The 20,697-nt window shown below is 42.9% G+C and overlaps 2 protein-coding genes across 6 annotated transcripts in view; one reads left to right on the top strand and one right to left on the bottom strand.

The window, feature by feature from the left end:
* The first annotated feature begins 982 nt into the window (after positions 1–982).
* LOC142251542 (ficolin-1-B-like) lies at positions 983–18,715 on the top strand. Of its 2 annotated transcripts, none has more exons than XM_075324437.1 (9): positions 983–1,193; positions 3,353–3,555; positions 7,343–7,456; positions 8,032–8,094; positions 15,255–15,281; positions 15,447–15,574; positions 15,671–15,800; positions 17,618–17,752; positions 17,995–18,715. In XM_075324437.1, exons 2-9 carry the CDS (start codon positions 3,477–3,479, stop codon positions 18,243–18,245), a joined length of 927 nt encoding a protein of 308 aa, XP_075180552.1. In that variant the 5' UTR covers positions 983–1,193; positions 3,353–3,476; the 3' UTR covers positions 18,246–18,715. The 2 variants fall into 2 exon arrangements, with proteins under 2 accessions (XP_075180552.1, XP_075180551.1); XM_075324436.1 differs by having other exon boundaries at positions 3,337–3,555.
* Positions 18,716–18,904: 189 nt separating this feature from the next.
* Positions 18,905–20,697, bottom strand: part of LOC142251540 (dual specificity testis-specific protein kinase 1-like) — an 80,243-nt gene continuing 78,450 nt past the window's right edge. For 2 of the 4 annotated variants that reach the window (XM_075324433.1, XM_075324432.1), the window contains 3 exons: positions 19,807–19,890; positions 19,574–19,660; positions 18,905–19,291 (listed from right to left, as the gene is read on the bottom strand). In XM_075324433.1, the coding sequence (XP_075180548.1) occupies positions 19,190–19,291; positions 19,574–19,660; positions 19,807–19,890 (273 nt within the window). In that variant the 3' untranslated portion in view covers positions 18,905–19,189. The remainder of the gene's footprint in view (positions 19,292–19,573; positions 19,661–19,806; positions 19,891–20,697) is intronic. The other 2 variants (XM_075324434.1, XM_075324435.1) reach the window with 2 other exon arrangements.

The raw sequence follows: 20,697 nt of genomic DNA, 5'->3' as shown, positions 1-20,697 counted from the left end.
TGTTCTTTTGGGGGGGTATTGCAAATTTTGACCATCTTAAGGCGAATTTGTTCCTTTGGGGGGGTATTGCAACTTTTGGCCATTTGGGAGCAAATTTGTTCCTTTGGGGGGGTATTGCAACTTTTGGCCATTTGGGAGTAAATTTGTTCCTTTGGGGGGGCATTGCAACTATTGGCTGTTTGGAGGAGAATTTGTTCCATTGGGGTGGTATTGCCACTTTTGGCCGTCTGATGGCGAATTTGTTCCTTTGGGGGGGTATTTAATCTTTTGGCCATTTGGGAGCGAACTTTTCCTTTGGGGGGGTATTTCAACTTTTGGACGTGTGGAGACGATTTTGTTTCTTTGGGTGCGGGGGGCTATTGCATCTTTTGGTTGTTTGAGAGCGAATTTGTTCCTTTGGGGTGGTATTGCAACTTTTGTCCATTTGGGAGCAAACTTTTCTTTTGGGGGGGTATTTCAACTTTTGGACATGTGGAGACGAATTTGTTCTTTTGGGGGGGTATTGCAAATTTTGACCATCTTAAGGCGAATTTGTTCCTTTGGGGGGTATTGCAACTTTTGTCCATTTGGGAGCAAATTTGAATTTGTTGAACTTTTTTTTTGTGTTTTTCTCCCATTTTTCATGAGATGAACTCTAAGATCTAAGACTTTTTTCTTGAGCACAAAAGGCCGTTATCTCTCAAATGTTGTTCACAAATTTGTATGTTAGTGATACGTCTCCTCTGAGGAGATGATCCATCCACCGAACAGGTGCCACATATCAAGATGCTGATTAGACAGCATGATTATTGCACAGGTGCGCCTTTGGCTGGCCACAATTAAAGGTCACTCTGAAATGTGCAGTTTTATCACTTAGCACAAAGCCACAGATGTCGCAGGTTTTTCAGGAGTTTGGTGTGCTGACTGCAGCAATGTCCACCAGAGCTGTTGCTCGTGAATTGAATCTTAATTTCTCTCCAACCGATCTCACAACGGCAGACCACGTGTGACCGCATCGGCCCCGGACCTCCACATCCAGCATCTTTATCTACAAGGTCGTCAGTGACCGGCCCCCCGGACAGCAGCTGCAACAATCGGTGCAAAACTGAAGAATGTCTGCACAAACTGTCAGAAACCGTCTCCAGGAGGCTCCTCTGCTGCTCGTCGTCTTCATCAGATTCTCCACCTGACTGCAGTTCATCGTCATGACCGACGTAAGTGCGAAAATGTTCATATTCGATGTCTTCTGGCCCATTGCAGAGGTAAACTGTATTATAGTAGTTATATTCTTGTATATAGTGGCAATATTATAGTAGTTATATTCTTGTATATAGGGGGCAATATTATAGTAGTTATATTCTTGTATATAGGGGCAGTATTATAGTATCTATAATCTTGTATATAGGGGCAGTATTATAGTATCTATAATCTTGTATATAGGGGCAGTATTATAGTAGTTATATTCTTGTATATAGGGGCAGTTTTATTGTAGTTATATTCTTGTCCATAGGAGTAGTATTATAGTAGTTATATTCTTGTACAATAGGGGCAGTATTATAGTAGTTATATTCTTGTTCTTAAGAGCAGTATTATTGTAGTTATATTCTTGTTCATTGGAGTAGTATTATAGTAGTTATATTCCTGTACATAGGGGCAGTATTATAGTATCTATAATCTTGTACATAGGGGCAGTATTATAGTAGTTATATTCTTGTATATAGGGGGCAGTATTATAGTAGTTATATTCTTGTATATAGGGGCAGTATTATAGTAGTTATATTCTTGTACATAGGGGGCAGTATTATAGTAGTTATATTCTTGTCCATAGGGGGCAGTATTATAGTAGTTATATTCTTGTACATAGGAGCAGTATTATAGTAGTTATATTCTTGTACATAGAGGCAGTATTATAGTAGTTATATTCTTGTCCATAGGGGGCAGTATTATAGTAGTTATATTCTTTTACATAGGAGGCAGTATTATAGTAGTTATATTCTTTTACATAGGGGGCAGTATTATAGTAGTTATATTCTTATACATAGGGGGCAGTATTATAGTAGTTATATTTTTGTCCATAGGGGGCAGTATTATAGTAGTTATATTCTTGTACATAAGAGCAGTAATATAGTAGTTATATTCTTGTACATAGGAGCAGTAATATAGTAGTTATATTCTTGTATATAGGGGGTAGTATTATAGTAGTTATATTCTTGTACATAGGGGGCAGTATTATAGTAATTATATTCTTGTATATAGGGGGAAGTATTATAGTAGTTATATTCTTGTATATAGGGGCAGTATTATAGTAGTTATATTCTTGTACATAGGAGCAGTATTATAGTAGTTATATTTTTGTACATAGGAGCAGTATTATAGTAGTTATATTCTTGTACATAGGGGCAGTATTATAGTAGTTATATTCTTTTACATAGGGGGCAGTATTATAGTAGTTATATTCTTTTACATAGGGGCAGTATTATAGTAGTTATATTTTTGTACATAGGCGGCAGTATTATAGTAGTTATATTCTTGTACATAGGGGCAGTATTATAGTAGTTATATTTTTGTACATAGGGGCAGTATTATAGTAGTTATATTCTTGTACATAGGAGCAGTATTATAGTAGTTATATTCTTGTACATAGGGGCAGTATTATAGTAGTTATATTCTTTTACATAGGGGGCAGTATTATAGTAGTTATATTCTTTTACATAGGGGCAGTATTATAGTAGTTATATTTTTGTACATAGGGGCAGTATTATAGTAGTTATGTTCTTGTATATAGGGGGTAGTATTATAGTAGTTATATATTCACTAAAAGGGAGAAATGGAAATGTTTCAAGAGAAAAAGAGGACTCATCAGATTGGGCAATGTGTAATATGAAGTGTCAGCAGTTTTCATTGGGATTAATTTTCTTATTTCGTTCAGTTTTACACATCACTTTGCGTCGGTTTTCGATCAGTGATTGCAAAACTCCACCGTTATCTCGCACCCGGAATGTCACCTCTATGGCTGCTGTCTATATCAGTCTACAGTGAGCTCCCCCTGGTGGTGACCGCTGGGGAGTTATTCGTTATCATATATATTTATCCTGGCTGTGTGAATGGGCTTGGTGTAAGGGGTGCTAACTATTTTGCCGCAGCCTGTTCCATATTGATTGGGTATTTGTAGTAATATCTAATGGTGTAGACAGCCGCGGCTTCTGCTGAATATTGATTACATGGGGCTTTATCGTTTACAGGAAGCTGAAATCTGGTACAAAACTCATCGAGTTCCTGACGCATCGATCTTTCCAGAAAGTCCTAAATTAAGTCATTTCTTAAATTCAGCTATTTTTTTTTTGCTTTATGAGGCAGAAATGTCTTCTTCCAGGTATGAGGAACCGAATATTGAGAAACAGCGGAAGGTGATTGTGCAGAAACTGCAGAATGCACGAGATTGCTGGATTATATAAGCTGGGACATCCCGGAGCGATCAGTGGTGAAAGGGAGCAGCAATGAAAGGGTGTGTGCCGACCATCGCCGGAGTCCTGATCTGGATCAGCACCGCCAGCACCGCGGAAGACGCCTGTCCAGGTGAGGGTCTCATACAGTACAGGTATACAGCTCAGCAGACGGTATCACACAGAAGAGGATTAGATACAGCTCAGCAGACAGTATCACACAGGATAGGATTAGATACACGGCTCAGCAGACAGTATCACACAGGAGAGGATTAGATACACGGCTCAGCAGACAGTATCACACAGGAGAGGATTAGATACACGGCTCAGCAGACAGTATCACACAGGATAGGATTAGATACACGGCTCAGCAGACAGTATCACACAGGAGAGGATTAGATACACAGCTCAGCAGACAGTAGCACACAGGAGAGGATTAGATACACAGCTCAGCAGACAGTATCACACAGGATAGGATTAGATACATGGCTCAGCAGACAGTATCACACAGGAGAGGATTAGATACAGCTCAGCAGACTGTATCACACAGGAGTGGATTAGATACACAGCTCAGCAGACGGTATCACACGAGAGGATTAGATACAGCTCAGCAGAATGTATCATACAGGAGAGGATTAGATACACAGCTCAGCAGACAGTATCACACAGAAGAGGATTAGATACACAGCTCAGCAGAGAGTATCACACAGGAAAGGATTAGATACACAGCTCAGCAGACAGTATTACACAGGAAAGGATTAGATACACAGCTCAGCACAGTATCACACAGGATAGGATTAGATACACAGCTCAGCAGACGTATCCCACAGGAGAGTATTAGATACACAGCTCAGCAGACAGTATCACACAGAAGAGGATTAGATACACAGCTCAGCAGACAGTATCACACAGGAGAGGATTAGATACACAGCTCAGCAGACAGTATCACACAGGATAGGATTAGATACACGGCTCAGCAGACAGTATTACACAGGAAAGGATTAGATACACAGCTCAGCACAGTATCACACAGGATAGGATTATACACACAGCTCAGCAGACGTATCCCACAGGAGAGTATTAGATACATAGCTACTCATCCCTCTTCCTCCAAATCCAGCTTCTCCACCATGACAGAAAACAATCTCTCCACTCTACTCTCAAGATCACATCTAACCACCTGTGCACTGGACCCGCTCCCATCGCACCTCATCCCCAACATCACCGCAGTCCTCATCCCATCTCTTCAACCTATCACTAGCAAGTGGTGTATTCCCTTCATGCTTTAAACATGCCTCTATTACACCCATCCTCAAAAAGCCCTCCCTTGACCCATCCTCTGTGTCAAACTATCGCCCCATATCCCTTCTCCCCTATGCCTCAAAACTACTGGAACAGCATGTCCATCTTGAATTGTCCTCATACCTCTCCTCCTGCTCCCTCTTTGACCGGCTTCAATCTGGCTTCCGACCACATCATTCTACCGAAACTGCCCTAACCAAAGTCACCAATGATCTACTAACCGCCAAAGCCAAGCGACACTACTCTATCCTCCTCCTCCTGGACCTGTCCTCTGCCTTCGACACAGTAGACCATTCCCTCCTACTACAGATTCTCTCATCTCTGGGCATCACAGACTTGGCCCTATCTTGGATATCCTCATACCTAACCGACCGAACTTTCAGCGTCTCCCATTCTCACACCACTTCCTCATCTCGCCCCCTATCTGTCGGTGTCCCTCAAGGCTCAGTTCTTGGACCCCTGCTGTTCTCCATCTATACCTTCGGCTTGGGACAGCTCATAGAGTCCCACGGCTTCCAGTATCATCTCTATGCCGATGACACACAGATCTACCTCTCTGGACCTGACATTACCTCTCTACTAACCAAAATACCACAATGTTTGTCTGCTATTTCATCCTTCTTCTCTGCACGATTCCTAAAACTTAACATGGACAAAACAGAGTTCATTGTCTTTCCTCCTCCTCACTCACCTCCTCCAACAAGCCTTTCCATCAAACTTGATGGTTGCTCACTCTCCCCAGTCTCACAAGCTCGTTGCCTTGGAGTAACCCTCGACTCTGCTCTATCCTTCAAGCCACACATCCAAGCCCTCTTCAACTCATGCCGATTACAACTCAAAAATATCTCCCGGATCCGTGCTTTTCTTAACCAAGAATCAGCAAAAACATTAGTGCATGCCCTCATCATCTCCCGCCTCGACTACTGCAACCTCCTGCTCTCTGGCCTCCCTTCCAACACTCTTGCACCCCTCCAATCTATCCTAAACTCTGCAGCCCGCTTAATCCACCTCTCCCCTCGCTACTCCCCAGCCTCGCCACTCTGCCAATCCCTTCACTGGCTTCCCATCGCCCAACGACTCCAGTTCAAAACATTAACCATGACATACAAAGCCATGCACAACCTGTCTCCTCCCTACATCTGTGACCTAGTCTCCCAGTACCTACCTGCACGCAACCTCAGATCCTCACAAGATCTCCTTCTCTGCTCCTCTCTTATTTCCTCTTCCCACAATCGTGTACAAGATTTCTCCCGTGCATCCCCCATACTCTGAAACGCTCTACCTCAGCACATCAGACTCTCCACTACCGTGGAAAGCTTCAAGAGGAACCTCAAGACCCACCTCTTCCAACAAGCCTACAACCTACAATAGCCCTCAGCCCAGTAGACCACTGCGCAACCAGCTCTGTCGTCACCTATTGTACCATCACCCATTCCCTGTAGACTGTGAGCCCTCGCGGGCAGGGTCCTCTCTCCTCCTATACCAGTCTGTCTTGTACTGTTAATGATTGTTGTACGTATACCCTCTTTCACTTGTAAAGCGCCATGGAATAAATGGCGCTATAATAATAAATAATAATAATAATAATAATACACAGCTCAGCAGACAGTATCACACAGAAGAGGATTAGATACACAGCTCAGCAGACAGTGTCACACAGGAGAGGATTAGATACACAGCTCAGCAGACAGTATCACATAGTATGGGATTAGATACACAGCTCAGCAGACAGTATCACACAGGATAGGATTAGATACACAGCTCAGCAGACAGTATCACACAGGAGAGGATTAGATACACGGCTCAGCAGACAGTATCACACAAGATAGGATTAGATACACGGCTCAGCAGACAGTATCACACAAGATAGGATTAGATACACGGCTCAGCAGACAGTATCACACAGGAGAGGATTAGATACACAGCTCAGCAGACAGTATCACACAGGATAGGATTAGATACACGGCTCAGCAGACAGTATTACACAGGAAAGGATTAGATACACAGCTCAGCACAGTATCACACAGGATAGGATTATACACACAGCTCAGCAGACGTATCCCACAGGAGAGTATTAGATACACAGCTCAGCAGACAGTATCACACAGAAGAGGATTAGATACACAGCTCAGCAGACAGTATCACACAGGATAGGATTAGATACACAGCTCAGCAGACAGTATCACACAGGATAGGATTAGATACACAGCTCAGCAGACAGTATTACACAGGAAAGGATTAGATACACAGCTCAGCACAGTATCACACAGGATAGGATTATACACACAGCTCAGCAGACGTATCCCACAGGAGAGTATTAGATACACAGCTCAGCAGACAGTATCACACAGAAGAGGATTAGATACACAGCTCAGCAGACAGTATCACACAGGAGAGGATTAGATACACAGCTCAGCAGACAGTGTCACACAGGAGAGGATTAGATACACAGCTCAGCAGACAGTATCACACAGGAGAGGATTAGATACACAGCTCAGCAGACAGTGTCACACAGGAGAGGATTAGATACACAGCTCAGCAGACAGTATCACATAGTATGGGATTAGATACCCTGCTTCTTGCTGTAACTTCTATTCTTTTCTTCTTTCGCTCCTCAGATGTGAAGGTGATTGGAGTTGGAGGATCAGACAAATTGACCATTTTACGAGGATGTCCAGGGACCCCCGGACTTCCAGGACCCCCAGGATCCCAGGGACCTGCTGGATCTAGAGGTGTTGGATTTTTATCAAACATTTTCATCTTTAAAGGGTTTTTTTTTAAGCTAAAATAAAATATCTGAATATTGTGTGTAATGCCCTTTATCCAATGTATTAATTGTAAGGCGGCTGGAGCTCGGATACAAGCTCCGATCCTGACTGATCACTGATTTGTGCCGGCACTGAACATTCAGCTCATTAGTAAAGTTGTATGTGAAGGGGTCTGGCTGCTCCTCTCAGTATCTAAGCCGCCCCCGTCATACACAGCTCTTGTCATATGGGGGCACAAGAAACACTGTGATGGACACAAACCTGAAGAGGACTGCCCTGGAGGAGCGCCTGGTGCCGACCTGCGGCTCAAGCCTAACCTCCGCACCGGAGGCTCCAGTGAAGACCAGGTAGCCATGAAGTCCCCCCCCCCCCCACCCTGCACAGGGTTATGGAGTGTGGTCACACGGCACAGCCGGTCTACACACCCGCGCAGGAATTTATTCATATTTAACACATGTAATAAACTTTATCTAATCTTCAGCTGAATTCGGGAAAATTTCAAGACATTTTCAGCTCAATAAAGTCTCTTCTATTCCTAGGGGAGAGCGGGACACCAGGAATCCCGGGAAAGATGGGGCCACAAGGGGTTAAAGGAGACAAAGGTACAAAAATCAAAATTGTATTTTCCTCAGAGAGACACAGGCAAAATCGTGGAGCATGGCGGTATAACCCGGGCATCTCCTGTATATAATTATATATGTACAGCCGGTATAACCTGGGCATCTCCTGTATATAATTATATATGTACAGCTGGTATAACCCGGGCATCTCCTGTATATAATTATATATGTACAGCCGGTATAACCCGGGCATCTCCTGTATATCATTATATATGTACAGCTGGTATAACCCGGGCATCTCCTGTATATAATTATATATGTACAGCCGGTATAACCTGGCATCCCCTGTATATAATTATATATGTACAGCCGGTATAACCCGGGCATCTCCTGTATATAATTATATATGTACAGCCGGTATAACCCGGGCATCTCCTGTATATAATTATATATGTACAGCTGGTATAACCCGGGCATCTCCTGTATATAATTATATATGTACAGCCGGTATAACCTGGCATCCCCTGTATATAATTATATATGTACAGCCGGTATAACCCGGGCATCTCCTGTATATAATTATATATGTACAGCCGGTATAACCCGGGCATCTCCTGTATATAATTATATATGTACAGCTGGTATAACCCGGGCATCTCCTGTATATAATTATATATGTACAGCCGGTATAACCTGGCATCCCCTGTATATAATTATATATGTACAGCCGGTATAACCCGGGCATCCCCTGTATATAATTATATATGTACAGCCGGTATAACCCGGGCATCTCCTGTATATAATTATATATGTACAGCCGGTATAACCCGGGCATCTCCTGTATATAATTATATATGTACAGCCGGTATAACCTGGACATCTCCTGTATATAATTATATATGTACACCCGGTATAACCTGAGCATCCCCTGTATATAATTATATATGTACAGCCGGTATAACCCGGGCATCTCCTGTATATAATTATATATGTACAGCCGGTATAACCCGGGCATCTCCTGTATAGAATTATATATGTACAGCCGGTATAACCTGGACATCTCCTGTATATAATTATATATGTACACCCGGTATAACCTGAGCATCCCCTGTATATAATTATATATGTACACCCGGTATAACCTGAGCATCCCCTGTATATAATTATATATGTACAGCCGGTATAACCTGGGCATCTCCTGTATATAATTATATATGTACAGCCGGTATAACCCGGGCATCCCCTGTATATAATTATATATGTACAGCCGGTATAACCCGGGCATCTCCTGTATATAATTATATATGTACAGCTGGTATAAACCCGGGCATCTCCTGTATATAATTATATATGTACAGCTGGTATAACCTGGGCATCCCCTGTATATAATTATATATGTACAGCCGGTATAACCTGGGCATCCCCTGTATATAATTATATATGTACAGCCGGTATAACCCGGGCATCTCCTGTATATAATTATATATGTACAGCCGGTATAACCTGGGCATCTCCTGTATATAATTATATATGTACAGCCGGTATAACCCGGGCATCTCCTGTATATAATTATATATGTACAGCCGGTATAACCCGGGCATCTCCTGTATATAATTATATATGTACAGCCGGTATAACCTGGCATCCCCTGTATATAATTATATATGTACAGCCGGTATAACCCGGGCATCCCCTGTATATAATTATATATGTACAGCCGGTATAACCCGGGCATCTCCTGTATATAATTATATATGTACAGCCGGTATAACCCGGGCATCTCCTGTATATAATTATATATGTACAGCCGGTATAACCTGGACATCTCCTGTATATAATTATATATGTACACCCGGTATAACCTGAGCATCCCCTGTATATAATTATATATGTACAGCCGGTATAACCCGGGCATCTCCTGTATATAATTATATATGTACAGCCGGTATAACCTGGGCATCTCCTGTATATAATTATATATGTACAGCCGGTATAACCCGGACATCTCCTGTTTATAATTATATATGTACAGTCGGTATAACCCGGGCATCTCCTGTATATAATTATATATGTACAGCTGGTATAACCTGGGCATCCCCTGTATATAATTATATATGTACAGCCGGTATAACCCGGGCATCTCCTGTATATAATTATATATGTACAGCCGGTATAACCTGGGCATCCCCTGTATATAATTATATATGTACAGCCGGTATAACCCGGGCATCTCCTGTATATAATTATATATGTACAGCCGGTATAACCTGGGCATCTCCTGTATATAATTATATATGTACAGCCAGTATAACCTGGGCATCTCCTGTATATAATTATATATATACAGCCGGTATAACCCGGACATCTCCTGTTTATAATTATATATGTACAGTCGGTATAACCCGGGCATCTCCTGTATATAATTATATATGTACAGCTGGTATAACCTGGGCATCCCCTGTATATAATTATATATGTACAGCCGGTATAACCCGGGCATCTCCTGTATATAATTATATATGTACAGCCGGTATAACCCGGACATCTCCTGTATATAATTATATATATATATACAGCCGGTATAATCTGGGCATCTCGTGTATATAATTATATATGTACAGCCGGTATAACCCGGGCATCTCCTGTATATAATTATATATGTACAGCCGGTATTACCTGGGCATCTCCTGTATATAATTATATATGTACAGCTGGTATAACCTGGGTATCTCCTGTATATAATTATATACCGTATCTATACAGCCGATATAACCCGCGCATCTCCTGTATATAATTATATATGTACAGCTGGTATAACCCGGGCATCTCCTGTATATAATTATATATGTACAGCCGGTATAACCCGGGTATCTCCTGTATATAATTATATATGTACAGCCGGTATAACCCGGGCATCTCCTGTATATAATTATATATGTACAGCCGGTATAACCCGGGCATCTCCTGTATATAATTATATATGTACAGCCGGTATAACCCGGGTATCTCCTGTATATAATTATTTATGTACAGCCGGTATAACCCGGGCATCTCCTGTATATAATTATATATGTACAGCCGGTATAACCCGGGTATCTCCTGTATATAATTATATATGTACAGCCGGTATAACCTGGGCATCCCCTGTATATAATTATATATGTACAGCCGGTATAACCTGGACATCTCCTGTATATAATTATATATGTACAGCCGGTATAACCCGGGTATCTCCTGTATATAATTATATATGTACAGCTGGTATAACCCGGGCATCCCCTGTATATAATTATATATGTACAGCTGGTATAACCCGGGCATCCCCTGTATATAATTATATATGTACAGCCGGTATAACCTGGACATCTCCTGTATATAATTATATATGTACAGCCGGTATAACCCGGGCATCTCCTGTATATAATTATATATGTACAGCCGGTATAACCTGGGCACCTCCTGTATATACTTACAGTGCCTACAAGTAGTATTCAACCCCCTGCAGATTTAGCAGGTTTGATAAGATGCAAACTTCAAACAAGAGCAGGATTTATTAACAGATGCATAAATCTTACAAACCAACAAGTTATGTTGTTCAGTTAAATTTTAATAAATTTTCAACATAAAAGTGTGGGTCAATTATTATTCAACCCCTAGGTTTAATATTTTGTGGAATAACCCTTGTTTGCAATTACAGCTAATAATCGTCTTTTACAAGACCTGATCAGGCCGGCACAGGTCTCTGGAGTTATCTTGGCCCACTCCTCCATGCAGATCTTCTCCAAGTTATCTAGGTTCTTTGGGTGTCTCATGTGGACTTTAATCTTGAGCTCCTTCCACAAGTTTTCAATTGGGTTAAGGTCAGGAGACTGACTAGGCCACTGCAACACCTTGATTTTTTCCCTCTTGAACCAGGCCTTGGTTTTCTTGGCTGTGTGCTTTGGGTCGTTGTCTTGTTGGAAGATGAAATGACGACCCATCTTAAGATCCTTGATGGAGGAGCGGAGGTTCTTGGCCAAAATCTCCAGGTAGGCCGTGCTATCCATCTTCCCAGCGGACCAGATGGCCAGGCCCCTTGGCTGAGAAACAGCCCCACAGCATGATGCTGCCACCACCAAGCTTGACTGTAGGGATGGTATTCTTGGGGTCGTATGCAGTGCCATCCAGTCTCCAAACGTCACGTGTGTGGTTGGCACCAAAGATCTCAATCTTGGTCTCATCAGACCAGAGAACCTTGAACCAGTCTGTCTCAGAGTCCTCCAAGTGATCAAGAGCAAACTGTAGACGAGCCTTGACATGACGCTTTGAAAGTAAAAGGTACCTTACGGGCTCGTCTGGAACGGAGACCATTGCGGTGGAGTACGTTACTTATGGTATTGACTGAAACCAATGTCCCCACTGCCATGAGATCTTCCCGGAGCTCCTTCCTTGTTGTCCTTGGGTTAGCCTTGACTCTTCAGACAAGCCTGGCCTCGGCACGGGAGGAAACTTTCAAAGGCTGTCCAGGCCGTGGAAGGCTAACAGTAGTTCCATAAGCCTTCCACTTCCGGATGATGCTCCCAACAGTGGAGACAGGTAGGCCCAACTCCTTGGAAAGGGTTGTGTACCCCTTGCCAGCCTTGTGACCCTCCACGATCTTGTCTCTGATGGCCTTGGAATGCTCCTTTGTCTTTCCCATGTTGACCAAGTATGAGGGCTGTTCACAAGTTTGGGGAGGGTCTTAATTAGTCTGAAAAGGCTGGAAAAAGAGATAATTAATCCAAACATGTGAAGCTCATTGTTCTTTGTGCCTGAAATACTTCTTAATACTTTAGGGGAACCAAAAAGAATTCTGGTGGTTTGAGGGGTTGAATAATAAATGACCCTCTGAATAAACTTTTCACAATTTAGAAAAAAAAAAAAAAAAAGAAATAACATTCTTTTTTGCTGCATTTCACACTTCCAGGCTGATCTACAGTCCAAATGTCACAATGCCAAGTTATTCCGAATGTGTAAACCTGCTAAATCTGCAGGGGGTTGAATACTACTTGTAGGCACTGTATATATGTACAGCCGGTATAACCCGGGCATCTCCTGTATATAATTATATATGTACAGCCGGTATAACCTGGGCATCCCCTGTATATAATTATATATGTACAGCCGGTATAACCCGGGCATCTCCTGTATATAACTATATATGTACAGCCGGTATAACCTGGGCATCTCCTGTATATAATTATATATGTACAACCGGTATAACCCGGGCATCTCCTGTATATAACTATATATGTACAGCCGGTATAACCCGGGCATCTCCTGTATATAATTATATATGTACAACCGGTATAACCCGGGCATCTCCTGTATATAACTATATATGTACAGCTGGTATAACCCGGGCATCTCCTGTATATAACTATATATGTACAGCCGGTATAACCTGGGCATCTCCTGTATATAATTATATATGTACAGCCGGTATAACCTGGGCATCTCCTGTATATAATTATATATGTACAGCCGGTATAACCCGGGCATCTCCTGTATATAATTATATATGTACAGCCGGTATAACCCGGGCATCTCCTGTATATAATTATATATGTACAGCCGGTATAACCCGGGCATCTCCTGTATATAATTATATATGTACAGCCGGTATAACCCGGGCATCTCCTGTATATAATTATATATGTACAGCCGGTATAACCCGGGCATCTCCTGTATATAATTATATATGTACAGCCGGTATAACCCGGGCATCTCCTGTATATAATTATATTTGTACAGCCGGTATAACCCGGGCATCTCCTGTATATAATTATATATGTACAGCCGGTATAACCCGGGCATCTCCTGTTTATAATTATATATGTACAGCCGGTATAACCCGGGCATCTCCTGTATATAATTATATATGTACAGCCGGTATAACCCGGGCATCTCCTGTATATAATTATATATGTACAGCCGGTATAACCCGGGCATCTCCTGTATATAATTATATATGTACAGCCGGTATAACCCGGGCATCTCCTGTATATAATTATATTTGTACAGCCGGTATAACCCGGGCATCTCCTGTATATAATTATATTTGTACAGCCGGTATAACCCGGGCATCTCCTGTATATAATTATATATGTACAGCCGGTATAACCCGGGCATCTCCTGTATATAATTATATTTGTACAGCCGGTATAACCCGGGCATCTCCTGTATATAATTATATATGTACAGCCGGTATAACCCGGGCATCTCCTGTATATAATTATATATGTACAGCCGGTATAACCCGGGCATCTCCTGTTTATAATTATATATGTACAGCCGGTATAACCCGGGCATCTCCTGTATATAATTATATATGTACAGCCGGTATAACCCGGGCATCTCCTGTATATAATTATATATGTACAGCCGGTATAACCCGGGCATCTCCTGTATATAATTATATATGTACAGCCGGTATAACCCGGGCATCTCCTGTATATAATTATATATGTACAGCCGGTATAACCCGGGCATCTCCTGTATATAATTATATATGTACAGCCGGTATAACCCGGGCATCTCCTGTATATAATTATATATGTACAGCCGGTATAACCCGGGCATCTCCTGTATATAATTATATATGTACAGCCGGTATAACCTGGGCATCTCCTGTATATAATTATATATGTACAGCCGGTATAACCTGGGCATCTCCTGTATATAATTATATATGTACAGCCGGTATAACCTGGGCATCTCCTGTATATAATTATATATGTACAGCCGGTATAACCTGGGCATCTCCTGTATATAATTATATATGTACAGCCGGTATAACCCGGGCATCTCCTGTATATAATTATATATGTACAGCCGGTATAACCTGGGCATCTCCTGTATATAATTATATATGTACAGCCGGTATAACCCCGGGCATCTCCTGTATATAATTATATATGTACAGCCGGTATAACCCGGGCATCTCCTGTATATAATTATATATGTACAGCCGGTATAACCTGGGCATCTCCTGTATATAATTATATATGTACAGCCGGTATAACCTGGGCATCTCCTGTATATAATTATATATGTACAGCCGGTATAACCTGGGCATCTCCTGTATATAATGATATATGTACAGCTGGTATAACCTGGGCATCTCCTGTGTATAATTATGTGTGCAGTATACAGTACAGTCACTGTCGCTCTTCTCTCTGTAGGGGACGCCGGCCTTTGCCCTCAGCACAGTAAGTTGTGAGATTTTTTTTTAAATTCTTCTTTTATTCATCAATGTTGCTATTTTTATTATTGAATAGAATGTCAGGATCTTGTCAGGATCTTCTGGATTCTATAGATCGTTCCTTCCTTTTCGCCCTGACGTTCACTGTGATCCACTGCTGATCTCTCTTCAGCCGCCCAGAACTGCCGGGATCTGCTGGAGCAGGGACAGTCCCTCACGGGGTGGTACACGGTGTATCCAGCAGGTGGCGCTCCCCTCACTGTGCTGTGTGACATGGAAAGTGCTGGAGGTGGCTGGACGGTGAGTCTCCTGCAGTATTATCTGTACCTGGGAAAGCTGGGTGACGCTGATTATAGGGGGGACGCTCTTGTACTGACTGAGCCTTTCGTCTCATAGGTTTTCCAGAGGCGCATGGATGGTTCTGTGGATTTTTTCAGGGACTGGAATGATTATAAGAAGGGATTCGGCCGTCAGAACAGTGAATTCTGGCTGGGGAACGACAACATTCATCGCCTGACGTATTCCGGTAGTGATCGCTCAGCCGCCGGTCTGGTTGGAATTTTGGAGCAATGAAATCAGTGAAACGTTTGGAGGCAAAAGCTCAGTGTCAGGCGGCAGCTGCAAATTACAGATCAGGGAGTATAATGAGAAACCTGTGACCCCAGTGTCATGCTAATCAGCTATGGTTCCTTAGTGAGTCCACATCAGGAACGTGAGATTCAGTTTTGGGATCCATACCTGGTATAATTAGGAAGTGAAGCAGACCCCGTCCTTCTGCAGACCCCCAGCTGCTACAAAAACCCATCAGAAAATTTCAAATTGAGTGCCCCCCCAATAACACCAACACCCCCAGTCAGTACAGATAGCATCAGAGTCTCGTTTATAAATGCAACACATTTTATTTTTAAATTACAGAGCTCCAAATCACATATAAAATATATGTGGAGGTCATCATAAGTCATGGACAATTATTTACATAAATTAAAATAAGAATTAAGTGAGAACAGAAAGAAAATAGCCCTGAAAAATTACAGTGCATGTAGTATTCACCAACGGCCACAAGGTGGTGCTATAATAGCAAAACCACCCTTATCAAGCAGCCCAAGCATATGGAACTATGGGTGGTTTTGCTATTATAGCACCACCTTGTGGCCGATGGTGAATACTACATGCACTGTAATTTTTCAGGGCTATTTTCTCTGTGTCCTCACTTTCTTCTTTTTTTAATTTATGTAAATAATTGTCCATGACTTATATAAAATATATGTGGAAGTCATCATAAGTCATGGACAATTATTTACATAAATTAAAAAAAGAAGAAAGTGAGAACAGAGAGAAAATAGCCCTGAAAAATTACAGTGCATGTAGTATTCACCAATGGCCACAAGGTGGTGCTATAATAGCAAAACCACCCATAGTTCCATATGCTTGGGCTGCTTGATATGGGTGCTTTTGCTATTATAGCACCACCTTGTGGCTGTTGGTGAATGCTACATGCACTGTAATTTTTCGGGCTATTTTCTCTGTGTCCTCACTTTCTTCTTGTTTTAATTTATGTAATTAATAGTCCATGACTCAGTAATGTTTAACATCTGCCATATGGTTCCTCTTTTTTTCCCAGTGGCTATTTATATGGTTTTTATTAAGGGGGCATTGCTCACAGTAATATTGCAGAGCAACCTGAAGACCCCCCCCCCCCCCAGGGAACAGTTTGAGTGTCGTCTTCTGGGGGGACAGTTTGAGCGCCGCCCTCTAGAGGACTGCCACTCTCTAAGGGTCAGCGTGAGTGCTACTCCATGTGAGCGCCACCCTCTAGGGGACCACATAATAAAACAAAACCTGACACTTATTCTTGGTGACTGTTCCTCTTTAAATGCAATTATCAAACATGTCCTATGTCAGAAAGTGGGTTAATAAAATGATGTATAAATGAGTTTGGGCAATATCAAGACCCGGCACATGATTTATTCCTTCCAAGAACCAGAGGATATTTGTATAAGAAAGGGTTCTTTACGGTTAGAGCAGTCATACTATGGAATTTGTGACCCCAGGAGGTGGTGATGGCAGATAAATATCTAGTCCTATATAAAATGGGACCTATTAGTAATAGCTTGTTACACAGGGAAGGTGAGTGACGCCATGGACAATCACTGTCTGGCAGATGTAGAGGAGCCTCCGCTTGCTGCCCCACAAGGGGGATGTAGTGTTAGTGCGGGGCATTCAGTGTCGCTCCGCGGTAATAATATTGGGGGTCTCACAGCAGCTCCATCTTTATACCTTGTTTCCTGTAATGTTACTGTCAGCGGACCCCTCTCATTCCTCATCGCCCTCTTGTCTTTGCAGGGAAGTTTCATCTCCGGGTCGACCTGACAGACTTTTCGGACAATCACACTTTCGCCTTGTACCGTGATTTTGCCATTTCTGCTGAGGCGCAAAACTACACCCTGAGCGCGGTGCAGTTCTTGGAGGGGTCTGCAGGTTTGTGTCCTCACCTCCCCCCCCCATTAGTAATGACGGCGGCCCACACCCAGCTTTAATAGAGCCCGATATGGGCGCAGGCAGATACGTTTATCCCATTGTGTTTAAACCTCAGCCCCTCCCCCCCCACTCACCATTCTGGACTCCAGGAAAGCGGAGTGCACCCAATACAGACCACCCGGGATGCTGGGAATTGTAGTTTTTTTTACCCTGTGATGAGTGCATCTTTTTTTCTTGTTTAGGGGACTCTCTAGCGCATCATAGGAATAACAAATTTTCCACAAAAGACCGTGACAATGACAACGTGAAGCATAGCTGCGCCCTGTCGTACCGCGGAGGATGGTGGTACAACGCCTGTCATGACTCAAACCTGAACGGCCTGTATCTGCGGGGAAACCACAGCAGCTACGCCAACGGGGTGAACTGGCTAAAAGGAAGAGGCCACCGCTACTCCTACCGAGTGTCCGAGATGAAAATCCGACCTCAGCCCTGACATCGGCGGTCACAGGAAGCTGCGGCGGCCATGATACCTGTACCCACCAATCAGAATCCGGTATTCACAAGAAGCCACGGCATCCATGATACCTGTACCCACCAATCAGAATCCAGCATTAATTTCCTTAATGGTGCTGACTATACTAAATGTGGCCTCTGATTGGTTAGAATGGACGGTGCGGCCGCTGCGATACGCGAGGGCTGGAAGGTTCATCACTTATGGAACCGCTCACATTGCGGAGGATTTTCTGTATTTTGTTGCGTGGCGACATGTTATTAAAAATAGTTTTAAACGTTTTTTTAGACTTCAGTCCGATCATGATTTTTTTTTTGGGGGGGGAGGCACACCAGTAGAAGAGGGACTAACGTGCACCACAAGGGGGGCTCCAGGCCTGACTGCCAAATGAGGGGCTGACAACTCGACGGACTCACGTCTCGACAGGCATCAGAAGGGGGGCTCCCGACCCACAAGGCACGAGGGGCTGAAAGGTAAAAGGAGGGCTCCCCTTCCGATCTGATGAAGTTCTGGCACCACCTAGCGGTAGATCTCTGTGATTACACCGTCTGCAGTAAGACCCTCACTCTGATCTCCATCTTTTCCATTAATGGGTCGCACTCCATGACAAAACATTAGAAACCCTGACCCCAGGGAATAAGCGCCGCCCCGTCCCGCTCACAAAGCATACAGGTTATAATAAGACAAAATTTATTATTTATAAGGAAATATCCCCCCGCTCCGATGTCCACCATTATCAGGTCATGTGACCGCACGTCCTGGAATAACCAGCAAAGTACAAAACAGTTCAATAAATACGTCTGTATCCGCATTATATATAACGACCTGTGGTCCGACTGTACACTATTTACAGCTCCCGCGTCCGGCCCTCAGAAGGCGTCCGGGCCCTCAGAAGGCGTCCGGGCCCTCAGAAGGCGTCCGGGCCCTCAGAAGGCGTCCGGCCGCTCCGCCGTGGAGTCCAGGGTCTCCGCCACGTCCTCCAGCTCATCCAGAATCTCACAGAATGACGGTCGCTTAAAAGCCTCCAGCTATGAAAAAAAAAGGGATAAATCCTACAGAACACAGGAGAGGGTTCGTTACAGTGTATCAGTCTATATTGTCACCGCGGAACGTGACCAGGACGACTCTGCAGCATCAGACACTAACAGGGAGGGTTTCTATTCACCAACAGCAAGCAGGAAAACCATGAGCAACAATCAGTTCTGATAATCTCCCCCAAGGGAGCATTCATTTACTGGGATCAACCATCAGGGGAGATGAGCCAAATATGGGGGGGCTGCAGGACACAGAAAGATGGGGGCGATACCCACCCGACAGCAGCTCGCAGCCACATCCAGCACCTGCGGAGGACAATCCCGCACCAGGGCTTGAAATGCGACAACATCCAAACCAAAGTCCTAAAAGTGCAGAAACAATAAGAAGTGACGTCATAATGAAGCTCAGAAACGGCAGCTGATGAGGGGTGCGGTGCTGCGGGGTACACGGAAAAAGCCCCCCGACCACGGACAGATACAAGAGTCTTGCTCCAGAATATCATCCGTACCTGTGTCCTGGGCAGAATCTCAGGGTCGGCGGGAATCCGGCCAAGAATTTCACAGATGACAATTCCAAACGAGAAGACGTCAACCTGAAGAATAAATAATTCACTAGGAAGTCATATTATAGCCCTGTACATAGGGGCAGTATTATAGTAGTTATATTCTTGTACATAGGGGCAGTATTATAGTAGTTATATTCTTGTATATAGGGGCAGTATTATAGTAGTTATATTCTTGTACATAGGAGCAGTATTATAGCAGTTATATTCTTGTACATAGGAGCAGTATTATAGTAGTTATATTCTTGTATATAGGGGCAGTATTATAGTAGTTATATTCTTGTACATAGGGGCAGTGTTATAGTAGTTATATTCTTGTACATAGGGGGCAGTATTATAGTAGTTATATTCTTGTATATAGGGGGCAGTATTATAGTAGCTATATTCTTGTACATAGGGGCAGTATTATAGTAGTTATATTCTTGTATATAGGGGCAGTATTATAGTAGTTATATTCTTGTACATGGGGGCAGTATTATAGTAGTTATATTCTTGTACATAGGGAGCAGTATTATAGTAGTTATATTCTTGTATATAGGGGCCAGTATTATAGTAGTTATATTCTTGTACATAGGGGCAGTATTATAGTAGTTATATTCTTGTACATAGGGGCCAGTATTATAGTAGTTATATTCTTGTATATAGGAGGCAGTATTATAGTAGTTATATTCTTGTACATAGGGGGCAGTATTATAGTAGTTATATTCTTGTACATAGGGGGCAGTATTATAGTAGTTATATTCTTGTACATAGGGGCAGTATTATCACTCATCTCCTCCAACAAGCCTTTCCATCAAACTTGATGGTTGCTCACTCACCCCAGTCTCACAAGCTCGT

The sequence above is a fragment of the Anomaloglossus baeobatrachus genome, chromosome 9, assembly GCF_048569485.1.
Source record: "Anomaloglossus baeobatrachus isolate aAnoBae1 chromosome 9, aAnoBae1.hap1, whole genome shotgun sequence".
NCBI lineage: Eukaryota > Metazoa > Chordata > Amphibia > Anura > Aromobatidae > Anomaloglossus > Anomaloglossus baeobatrachus.
Note: the sequence above shows the minus strand (reverse complement) of the source record. Positions and strands in the feature narration are given on the sequence as shown.

Coding starts and splice junctions, on each gene's coding strand:
- LOC142251542 (XM_075324437.1), top strand. CDS start 3,477: ATGAAAGGGTGTGTGCCGACCATCGCCGGAGTCCTGATCTGGATCAGC. Junction 3,556..7,342: donor CGCGGAAGACGCCTGTCCAG/GTGAGGGTCTCA, acceptor TTCGCTCCTCAG/ATGTGAAGGTGATTGGAGTT. Junction 17,753..17,994: donor GTTCTTGGAGGGGTCTGCAG/GTTTGTGTCCTC, acceptor TTTCTTGTTTAG/GGGACTCTCTAGCGCATCAT.